The sequence below is a fragment of the Canis lupus genome, chromosome 7 (genome assembly GCF_003254725.2).
Source record: "Canis lupus dingo isolate Sandy chromosome 7, ASM325472v2, whole genome shotgun sequence".
Classification (NCBI taxonomy): domain Eukaryota; kingdom Metazoa; phylum Chordata; class Mammalia; order Carnivora; family Canidae; genus Canis; species Canis lupus.
In genome coordinates this window covers 35,310,950-35,323,131 of record NC_064249.1, presented here as the reverse complement: position 1 = coordinate 35,323,131, position 12,182 = coordinate 35,310,950, and the positions used below count along the sequence as shown (strand labels likewise).

At 37.0% G+C, this 12,182-nt stretch overlaps 1 protein-coding gene and 1 long non-coding RNA gene across 24 annotated transcripts in view; one reads left to right on the top strand and one right to left on the bottom strand.

Moving 5' to 3' along the window:
* The window catches only part of CATSPERE (catsper channel auxiliary subunit epsilon), a 199,335-nt gene that overhangs the window by 30,427 nt on the left and 156,726 nt on the right, over positions 1 to 12,182 (bottom strand). For all 23 annotated transcript variants that reach the window (XM_049112405.1, XM_049112409.1, XM_049112408.1 and 20 more), the window contains 3 exons: positions 9,711 to 9,761; positions 9,288 to 9,321; positions 9,140 to 9,219 (listed from right to left, as the gene is read on the bottom strand). In XM_049112405.1, the coding sequence (XP_048968362.1) occupies positions 9,140 to 9,219; positions 9,288 to 9,321; positions 9,711 to 9,761 (165 nt within the window). The remainder of the gene's footprint in view (positions 1 to 9,139; positions 9,220 to 9,287; positions 9,322 to 9,710; positions 9,762 to 12,182) is intronic.
* LOC112648761 (uncharacterized) overlaps positions 1 to 12,182 on the top strand; it is a 54,046-nt gene that overhangs the window by 41,319 nt on the left and 545 nt on the right. The window contains exon 3 of the long non-coding RNA XR_004817032.2: positions 11,716 to 11,898. This is a non-coding gene — a long non-coding RNA (uncharacterized LOC112648761). The remainder of the gene's footprint in view (positions 1 to 11,715; positions 11,899 to 12,182) is intronic.

Below are 12,182 nucleotides of genomic sequence, written 5' to 3'. Positions count from 1 at the left end.
CGCAATACAAGCATCCATTCAAAAACTGGAAAGAACTCAAATACAAAAGCTAACCTTACACATAAAGGAGCTAGAGAAAAAACAGCAGATAGATCCTACACCCAGCAGAAGAAGAGAGTTAATTAAGATTCGAGCAGAACTCAACGAAATCGAGACCAGAAGAACTGTGGAACAGATCAACAAAACCAGGAGTTGGTTCTTTGAAAGAATTAATAAAATAGATAAGCCATTAGCCAACCTTATTAAAAAGAAGAGAGAGAAGACTCAAATTAATAAAATCATGAATGAGAAAGGAGAGATCACTACCAACACCAAGGAAACACAAACGATTTTAAAAACATATTATGAACAGCTATACGCCAATAAATTAGGCAATCTAGAAGAAATGGATGCATTCCTGGAAAGCCACAAACTACCAAAACTGGAACAGGAAGAAATAGAAAACCTGAACAGGCCAATAACCAGGGAGGAAATTGAAGCAGTCATCAAAAACCTCCCAAGACACAAGAGTCCAGGGCCAGATGGCTTCCCAGGGGAATTCTATCAAATGTTTAAAGAAGAAACCATACCTATTCTACTAAAGCTGTTTGGAAAGATAGAGATGGAGTACTTCCAAATTCGTTCTATGAGGCCAGCATCACCTTAATTCCAAAACCAGACAAAGACCCCACCAAAAAGGAGAATTACAGACCAATATCCCTGATGAACATGGATGCAAAAATTCTCAACAAGATACTAGCCAATAGGATCCAATCGTACATTAAGAAAATTATTCACCATGACCAAGTAGGATTTATCCCCGGGACACAAGGCTGGTTCAACACTCGTAAAACAATCAATGTGATTCATCATATCAGCAAGAGAAAAACCAAGAACCATATGATCCTCTCATTAGATGCAGAGAAAGCATTTGACAAAATACAGCATCCATTCCTGATCAAAACTCTTCAGAGTGTAGGGATAGAGGGAACATTCCTCAACATCTTAAAAGCCATCTACGAAAAGCCCACAGCAAATATCATTATCAATGGGGAAGCACTGGGAGCCTTTCCCCTAAGATCAGGAACAAGACAGGGATGTCCACTCTCACCACTGCTATTCAACATAGTACTGGAAGTCCTAGCCTCAGCAATCAGACAACAAAAAGACATTAAAGGCATTCAAATTGGCAAAGAAGAAGTCAAACTCTCCCTCTTCGCCGATGACATGATACTCTACATAGAAAACCCAAAAGTCTCCACCCCAAGATTGCTGGAACTCATACAGCAATTCGGTAGCGTGGCAGGATACAAAATCAATGCCCAGAAGTCAGTGGCATTTCTATACACTAACAATGAGACTGAAGAGAAATTAAGGAGTCAATCCCATTTACAATTGCACCCAAAAGCATAAGATACCTAGGAATAAACCTCACCGAAGAGGTAAAGGATCTATACCCTAAAAACTATAGAACACTTCTGAAAGAAATTGAGGAAGACACAAAGAGATGGAAAAATATTCTGTGCTCATGGATTGGCAGAATTAATATTGTGAAAATGTCAATGTTACCCAGGGCAATTTACACGTTTAATGCAATCCCTATCAAAATACCATGGACTTTCTTCAGAGAGTTAGAACAAATTATTTTAAGATTTGTGTGGAATCAGAAAAGACCCCGAATAGCCAGGGGAATTTTAAAAAAGAAAACCATATCTGGGGGCATCACAATGCCAGATTTCAGGTTGTACTACAAAGCTGTGGTCATCAAGACAGGATGGTACTGGCACAAAAACAGACACATAGATCAATGGAACAGAATAGAGAACCCAGAAGTGGACCCTGAACTTTATGGTTAACTAATATTCGATAAAGGAGGAAAGACCATCCATTGGAAGAAAGACAGTCTCTTCAATAAATGGTGCCGGGAAAATTGGACATCCACATGCAGAAGAATGAAACTAGACCATTCTCTTGCACATACACAAAGATAAACTCAAAATGGATGAAAGATCTAAATGTGAGACAAGATTCCATCAAAATCTTAGAGGAGAACACAGGCAACACCCTTTTTGAACTCGGCCACAGTAACTTCCTGCAAGATACATCCACGAAGGCAAAAGAAACAAAAGCAAAAATGAACTATTGGGACTTCATCAAGATAAGAAGCTTTTGCACAGCAAAGGATACAGTCAACAAAACTAAAAGATAACCTACAGAATGGGAGAAGATATTTGCAAATGACGTATCAGATAAAGGGCTAGTTTCCATCTTTCCAAGATCTATAAAGAACTTCTTAAACTCAACACCAAAGAAACCAACAATCCAATCATGAAATGGGCAAAAGACATGAAGAGAAATCTCACAGAGGAAGACATAGACTTGGCCAACATGCACATGAGAAAATGCTCTGCATCACTTGCCATCAGGGAAATACAAATCAAAACCACAATGAGATACCACCTCACACCAGTGAGAATGGGGAAAATTAACAAGGCAGGAAACCACAAATGTTGGAGAGGATGCGGAGAAAAGGGAACTCTCTTACACTGTTGGTGGGAATGTGAACTGGTGCAGCCACTCTGGAAAACTGTGTGGAGGTTCCTCAAAGAGTTAAAAATAGACCTGCCCTACGACCCAGCAATTGCACTGTTGGGCATTTACCCCAAAGATTCAGATGCAATGAAACGCCGGGACAGCTGCACCCCGATGTTTCTAGCAGCAATGTCCACAATAGCCAAACTGTGGAAGGAGCCTCGGTGTCCATGGAAAGATGAATGGATAAAGAAGATGTGGTTTATGTATACAATGGAATATTACTCAGCCATTAGAAATGACAAATACCCACCATTTGCTTCAACATGGATGGAACTGGAAGGTATTATGCTGAGTGAAGTAAGTCAATCGGAGAAGGACAAACAGTGTATGTTCTCATTCATTTGGGGAATATAAATAATAGTGAAAGGGAATATAAGGGAAGGGAGAAGAAATGTGTGGGAAATATCAGAAAGGGAGACAGAACATAGACTCCTAACTCTGGGAAATGAACTAGGGGTGGTGGAAGGGGAGGAGGGCGGGGGGTGGGGGTGAATGGGTGACGGGCACTGAGGGGGGCACTTGACGGGATGAGCACTGGGTGTTATTCTGTATGTTGGTAAATTGAACACCAATAAAAAATTAATTTATTTAAAAAAATTAATTTATTAAAAAAATCAAATAAAATAAAACAAAGACTGTTATAAGAGACAGGGAAGGAAACATTATATGTTCTCATTCATGTGGGGAATATAAATAATAGTGAAAGGGAATATAAGGGAAGGAAGAAGAAATGTGTGGGAAATATCAGAAAGGGAGACATAACGTAAAGACTGCTAACTCTGGGAAACGAACTAGGGGTGGTAGAAGGGGAGGAGGGCAGGGGGTGGGAGTGATTGGGTGACGGGCACTGGGGGTTATTCTGTATGTTGGTAAATTGAACACCAATAAAAAAAAAAAGGAAAAAAAAAGAGGGAAGGACCCTATATAATATTAAAGGGGACAATCCAACAAGGAGATAAAAATTGTAAATATTTATGAACCCAATATAGGAGCACCCAAAAACATAAAACAGTTAATAACAAACATTAAGGAACTAATCAGTGATATACAATACTAGTAGGGAACTTTAACACCCCACTTGAATCAATGGTTAGGTCTTCCGAACAGAAAACACATAAATAATGGCTTTGAATGGCACAGTGGACCACATGAGTTTAACAGATATGTTGAGAACATTCCATCCTAAAACAGCAGAATATACATTCCTTTCAAGTGCACATGGAACATTCTCCAGGATAGATTACATATTAGCCCAGAAATCAAAGCTCAACAAATTTATGAAGACTGAAATCAAACCATGCACCTTTTCTGACCATGATGCTCTGAAGCTAGAAGGCAACCACACACACACACACACAAAATCTGGGAAGAGCACAAGTACATGGAAGTTAAATAACATGTTAGTGAACAATGAATGGGTCAACTAGGAAATAAAAGAAGAAATAAAAAAGTACACAGAAATGAAAATGAGAACACAACAACCCCAGACCTCTGGGATGCAGCAAAAAGAGTGTTTTTTTTTTAATCTTATTTATTTATTTGTGAGAGACACAGAGAGAGAGGCAGAGACACAGGCAGAGGGAGAAGCAGGCTCCATGCAGGGAGCCCGAAGTGGGACTCAATCCGGGGTCTCCAGGATCACGCCCTGGGCTGAAGGTGGCGCTAAACCGCTGAGCCACCCAGGCTGCTTACAAAAAGAGTTTTAAGTGGGAAGATTATAGTAATACAGGTCTACCTCAAGAAGCAAGAAAAATCTCAAATAACCTAATCTTACACCTAAAGGAACTAGAAGAACAACAATAAATAAAACCTAAAGCCAGTAGAAGGAAGGAAGTAGTAAAGATTAGAACAGAAATAAATGATATAGAAACTAAAAAAATGATAGAAGAGCTCGATGAAACCAGGAGCTGGTTCTTAGAAAAGATCAACAAAATTGATAGACCTCTAGCCAGAATCATCAATGGGAGAGAAAAAGAAGAGAGAGAGAAAGGTTTCAAAAATCACAAAAGAAAGAGGAGAAATCACAACCAACACCACCTAAATACATTTTTTTTCCTAAATACAAATTTAAGAGAATATTATGAAAAACCAAAATGCCAATGAATTGGACAACCTAGAATAAATGGATAAATACTTAGAAACATATAAAATACCAAAATGGAAACAGGAGGAAACAGAAAATTTGTACAGATCAATAAGCTGCAAAGAAATGAAGTCAGAAAAAAAAAAAAAAGAAAAAAGAAATGAAATCAGTACTCAAAAACTTTTCAAAAACAGAAGTCCAGGAACACATGACAGGTGTTCTACCAAACATTTAAAGAAAAGTTAATATCTATTCTTCCCAAACTGTTCCAAAGGAAAAAAAAAAAAAACAGAAAAGGAAGGAAAGCCTCCAAATTCATTCTATGAGGCCAGCATTACTCTGATACCAAAACCAGATAAAGAAAGCACAAAAAAGAGAACTACAGGCCAATATCCTTGATAAACACAGATGCAGAAATCCTCAACAAAATACTAGTAAACCAAATCCAATAATACATTAAAAAAAGTATTTACCACAATCAAGTGGGATTTATTCTTGGGTTGAAAGTCTGGTTAAATATTCACAAGTCAATCAATATGATACATCATATCAATTAGAGAAAGGATAAGAACCATATGATCATGAAGAGACACAGAAAAAGCATTTGACAAAGTACAACATCCACTCATGATAAAAACCCTCAAGAAAGTAGATTTAGGGGAACATACCCTCAACAAAGTAAGTTTAGATGGAACATACCCTCAACAAATAAGTTTAGATGGAACATACCTCAACAGAAAAGCCATATATGAAAAACCTTTAGGTAGCATCATCCTTAATGGGAAAAAACTGAGCACTTAACCCCTAAGGTCAGGAACAAAACAAGGATGTTCACTCTCACTTTTATTCAACATAGTACTGGAAGCCACAGCAATCAGACAACAAAAAGACATAAAAGGTATCCAAATCAGTAAGGAAGAAGTAAAACATGCACTATTTGCAGATGACATGATATTATATATATAGAAAAGTTGAAAGACTCCACCAAAAACTGCTAGAAATGATAAACAAATTCAGTCAAGTCACAGGATACAAAATCAATATACAGAAATCAGTTGCATTTCTATACACCAATAATGAAGCAGCAGAAAGAAAATTCAAGAAAACAATCCCATTTATAATTGTACCCAATATAATAAGATAATTAGGAATAAATCTAACCTAAGAGGTGAAAGACCTGTACTCTGAAATAAAACACTGATGAAAGAAATTGAAGATGACACAAAGAAATGGAAAGACATTCCATGCTCATGGTTTGGAAGAACAAATATTGTGAAAATGTCCCTATTACCCAAAGCAATCTACACATGTAACGCCATCCCTATCGAAACATCAACACTTTTCACAAAACTAAAACAAAAATCCTATAATTTGTTTGGATCCACAAAAGATCCCAAGTAGCCAAAGTAATCTTGAAAAAGAAAAGCAAAGGTGGTGGCATTGTAATTCTGGACTGCAAGTTAATATTACAAATCTGTAGTAATCAGAACAGTATGGTACTGGCACAAAAATAGACGCCTCAGTGACTCAGTGGTTGAGCATCTGCCTTTGGCTCACGTAGTGATCCGGGAGTCCTGGGATCGAGTTCTGCATTGGGTTCCCCCCAGGGAGCCTGCTTTTCCCTCTGCCTCTGTCTCTGCTTCTCCCTCTGTCTCTCATGAATAGGTAAATAAAATCTTTAAAAAATAGACATATAGATCAATAGAATAGAATAGAAAACCCAGAAATAAACTCACAATCATATGGCAGGAAAGAACATCCAAAGGGAAAAAGACAGTCTTTTCAACAAATGATGTTGGGAAAATTGGTCAGTTACATGTAAAAGAATGAAACTGGACCACTTTCTTACACCATACACAAAAATAAATTCAAAATGGATTAAAAACCTAAATGTGAGGCCTGAAACCATAAAAATCCTAGAAGATTGCACAGGCAGTAACTTCTTTCACATCAACTGTAGCAACTTTTTTCTTTTTAAGATTTTATTTATTTATTCATGAGAAACACAGGGAGAGAGGCAGAGACATAGGCAGAGGGAGAAGCGGACTCCCTGCAGGGAGCCTGATGTAGGACTCGATCCCAGGACCCCGGGATCATGATCTGAGCCAAAGGCAGACGCTCAACCACTGAGCCACCTAGGTGCCCTGTAGCAACCTTTTTGTAGATATGTTTCCTGAAGCAAGGGAAACCAGAAACAAAAAAACAAAACAAAAAAAATAACAACTATTGGGACTACATCAAGATAAAAAAACTCTGCACAATGAAGGAAACAGTGAACAAAGCTAAAAGGCAACCTATGGAATGGGAGAAAATATGTGCAAATGATGTATCTGATAAAAGGCTAGTATCCAAAATATAAAAGGACTTATAAAACTCAACACCCAAAAAACAAATAATCCATTTAGGAAATAGGCAATAGATATGAATAGATATTTTTCTAAAGAAGGCATACAGATGGCCAATAGATACATGATAATATGCTCAACATCACTTATCGTTAGAGAAATGCAAATCAAAACTATGATGAGATTTTATCTCATACCTGGCTAAAATCAACAACACAAGAAACAACAGGTGTTGGTGAATATGTGGAGAAAAAGGAACATTCATGCACTGCTGGTGGGAATGCAAAATGGTGCAGCCACTGTGGAAAGCAGTATGGGGTTTCCTCAAAAAGTTAAAAATAGAAGTACCTTATGATCCAGCAATTTCACTACTGGGTATTTACCCAAAGAATACAAGAACATTAATTCAAAGGGATACATGCACCCCTATGTTTACAGCAGCATTATCTACAATAGCCAATATATGGAAGCTGCCCCAGTGTCCATGGATTGATGAATGGATAAAAATGTGGTGTGTGTGTGTATGTAAATATTCCATTATATATTATATATCCCATAATAAATTGTTTTCCATTATATATACACATATGTACATATACATATACATATATAAGATATATATATATAATAGAATACTATTCAAGTATAAAAAAGAATGAAATCTTGCCATTTGCAAAGACATGGATGGAGCTGTAGAGTATAATGCTAAACAAAATAATTCTGTCAGAGAAGACAAACGCCACATGATTTCATCCATTTGTGGAATTTAAGAAACAAAACAAAAGAGCAAAGGAGAAAAAAGAGAGAGACAAATCAAGAAACAGTCTCTTAATTATAGAGTACCATCTGATGGTTATCAGAGGGGAGGTGGTCAGGGGAATGGGTGAAATAGGTGATAGGGATTTAAGAGTGCACTTGTGATGAGCACAGGGTGATGTATGGAAGTATTGAATTACTATATTGTACACCCTAAACTAATATAACATTGTATGTTAACTAGCTGGACTTAAAGACTTAAAACAAAACAAACAAAGGAAAAAATGAGGCTGCAGTGGGGGAAGAAGTGTCCAGGGCTGCCAGGAAAAATAGTGGCATCATTAGATGTCTAGAAAAAGATCAAAACTTAAGAAGACAGCAGATTAGCCTGCTAGCCCAGATGACCCAGGACAGAGGGACTGTAGGACAGTGATGTAGGGAGCACAGCACAGAATCTCAGAACTGCGGTGGGTGAGGAGTGGTAGGAAGGACATGATGGCAGAGACCTTCTGGGTCCCAACAGGGAAAGCTCCCATAGCAAAACTAAATTGGAGCACCGGAATCATTATGCCTGAGAGATCTAGAAGTTGTATCTAGCCTAAGAGATCCCCAAAAGCTGAAAGCCTTGACTAAAATACTGATATTTTATGCATAGGAATTTCACTTCCAATAATTTTTCCTAATGGCATATCTGGACTATTGTCCAAATTTGTATATAAGTGGATTTTCATTACCATTTTGTTTATAATAGTAAAAGATTTTAGAAAATTGGTTGTCTCTTATTTTTTCTATATTTTAAATTTTCTAATAAGCCATGTAACTTTTATAATCATAAATCAAAACTAAAATTAAAAATGCAAATAAAGTAATTGAAAATTACTTGAAAAAGCCTTCCTCAGAGCATTTTATTCCTATTATTATAAAATATTGTTTGTAAGACTTAAGTGAGAGATAAAATTTTTGAAATCTCCCTGATGTACCATTCCTGTTAGTAATCTAGTTTCTTTCCATGCAAGCTTTCAGTTATTGTTGGTCCATGGAAAGAAAAGTCTTATGTCACCTGGGGAAGGTAGTTCCTATCAAACAGGCAGAGGTGCTGGTAGGAACTTGAGGAGAGATTAGAAAGAATAAAGCAAGGGTGAAGAGATCACCTGTGTCCCTGAGAACAGCCTCAGTTCTCAGGAGAGAAATTATAACCTCCCTCAATCTGCGGGCACCATGAGTAGTCCAACTTTGTATAACTAGTACTGAAAACTTAGAGATGCATATATCAGGTGCTCAAAAATGTGTATTATTGAGTGCATGATTAATTAGCTTTGTTTTCATACCTTCATTGGAAACTTTCAAAGTAAGTTAAAAATTTTAGTGCAAATATACTTACAGCTGAAGCAAAGGGTGAAACTTTTCTCCAAAATCAAGTCTCAATGGGCAGCCATATTTTTTCCAATTATATTTTACTCTCTAGAAAAGGAAAAATGCTGTAGTTATTTTCTGTATTTGGCTGATTGATAAAATTATAGTTTTCTTACCAAGTTTTTAGATGTTTGATTCCTCAGATATGACCTATAAAAAAGACATTTTTCATTACTTCTTATTTTCACACTTAAAAATTAAAACCACTACTCTATTTGGGTAAGGAGGTATCACGAAAGTTAAAAAAGTAAATTTAATTTAAAAATACTCTCCAATTGTGTGGAGGTTAAATACACACTTCTAAATAATAATGAATCAAAGAAGAAAGAGAAATTTAAAAAGATTTTGAACTAAATGAAAATGAAAACACAACTTATCAAAACTTGTGAGATGCAGCAAAAGCAGTACCTAGAGGTAAATTTGTAGCAATGAATGTATATACTAAAAAAGATTGATGTTAATAGGAATAAAAGCTAGCTGATTCTAAATTATTGGTACTAATCATATAAAACAGTTCTTATGTTAAAAATATTTCTTACTTTTCAATAACGTAAAAGAAATCATGCTGAAGACAGTCCTTTTTATTAAATCTACAAAAAATAAAACACAATGAAGTTGTAATATTCCTTATGCACTTGCACAAACATTTAATAATTTAACTCATGATTCTCAAACTTGAGACTATCACAGAATCATCACTTACTGAATTAGAATTCTGGGGTTAATGTGTGGTCCTAGCATTTCTTTCTTTTTTTTTTTTTTTAAAGAAGTATTTATTTATTTTAGAGAAGGAGACAGGAAGAGAGAATGAGTGGGGGTAGGAGCAGATGGAGAGGGAGCATGGAGCCCAACACAGGGCTTGAACTCACAACCCTGAGATCATGACCTGAGCCAAAATCAAGAGTCAAACATTTAACCAACTGAGCCACCCAGGTACACAATGGCCCTAGCATTTCCATGTTAAAAAATAAATGTTTCTGAGGACATCAGAATTTGAAATATATTGATTTATCTGTATTTAATATATGTGAAAAATTCAATGAAAATCTATCAAAATAAAGATAAATTTCTTTGAACCATTTTACTCCTTATAATTTTTAAACACACATTTCTAATTGCTACTGGAAACTGCTGGGCAGGTAAGGAGTTACTTTAAGGATGCACATAATTTCTGGTTAGTGTTTTTTTTTTTTTTTGGTTAGTGTTTATGCAAACATAAAGCTATCATGATCTATACATTGATAAAGTTTTTTTTTTTTTTTTTTTTTTGATAAAGTTTTCATTGAGTTAAATTATTCATTTGACCACTTTGCTGGCTGGTTTCAGTGTAACTCAGAAGGAACCACTACTGTGGCTAATTAGATAGATATTGGAAGTCTGGACCATTTCCCACCCTGAAGTCCAAAATAGACCCCATGAGATGTTCTCCATCATGAAAATCTTTCCTGTCACAGTTACCTTGGACCCTATAGATCTTCTTTTGTGACTGTGAACCTGAGGCCCACCACAACCTGAACTCAAGATATTAGGGCCATTTTTAGGGTTGCAGAACAGTGGGTCATTGATTAAGAGGCCTAGAGTAAGGTTCTGAAATTTGTGTTTTTCTTTTTTTTTTTTTTGAAATTTGTGTTTTTCAAACATGCTCTCCAGGTGGGTTTAATGAACAACCAGCTTTGACAGTTGCTATCTGGATCCTCCCAGAAACACACTGATTTAACTGCTTTACATTTCCCTCAAGAAGGAAATCTAGACTCAGTGGTCCTGCTTGTGGTGGTACTGGGAACTAATTTGGTAACATTGCTTAGAGCAGTTGTTTTGAAATTTTAATGCTTATGCTAATCTCCTGGAAATTTAGTTAAAATAGATGTTTTGGCTCAGCAGGTGTGGGATAAAGCCCGAGATCCTTCATTTCTTTTTTTTTTTTTAATTTTTATTTTTTTATGATAGTCACAGAGCGAGAGAGAGAGAGAGAGAGGCAGAGACACAGGCAGAGGGAGAAGCAGGCTCCATGCACCGGGAGCCTGATGTGGGATTCGATCCCGGGTCTCCAGGATCGCGCCCTGGGCCAAAGGCAGGTGCTAAACCGCTGCGCCACCCAGGGATCCCGAGATCCTTCATTTCTAATCAACCCCCAGCGATGCCAGGGCTGGTCTACAGACCATTCCCTAAGAAGCAAGGATATAGATAATTCCAGAAGCAGGATGCCATGCACCATATAAATCAGTTAGCTTTTGTGTGTCCTGGAAAAGGAGTTATGGTAAATGCAAATTCCTTGCTGAATGAAATGTGAAAGCTTGATTGTCAGCCCAGCAACTGATTATTACAATTTCATATTCAAATGATTATTAGAATGGCAGGTGAGTAGACATTTATTTAGGATGAGAGCAAGTCATTTCATAAATAGGCTCAGATAAGAGTCACTGCTCCGCCGCTCACTCCCACTCCTAACCACAGGAAGGGAGTTGGGGTACATTGCTGTCTGGAGAATGCACTTCACCTGCATTGAAGGGATTGTGCATGCTGACCTTGATTCTCCCCTTATAGGAGAGAGAGAGCTGTGGCAAGTAGATGACAACATCCAGTGTGCTTCACTGTGAACCACAGTAAGATCAATGAAAGTCACACCTTGGGGTTTTTTGGAGGAAGCCCTGGTGGTTCTGTGAGGTTTGCTCTAAAAAAATTTCCCATGAGAAATGGTGCAGAAAATGGAGGCTTCTCTGACATGAGGTAAGCAATTCTCTGACAGAAATGATATTATAATTGGTTTGAATTGGATGGAAAGTAGGTATAAGTGTTTCTGCCTCCCATTTCTCTGGGAATGAGGTGCAGTCCGAAGAGCCAAGAGAGGGAATGGTGATAGATGGAAATGGGATTATTAAAAGGGGAGGTGGAAAAAAATGCTGGCAATAGGGAAAGAGGTTAATCCTTTTTGCCTATTAGTATGATTCAGATGTAAGATTTGACTTGGCAAAAAAGTTCAAACAAATTTGGTTTTGACAAACTGTCAATGC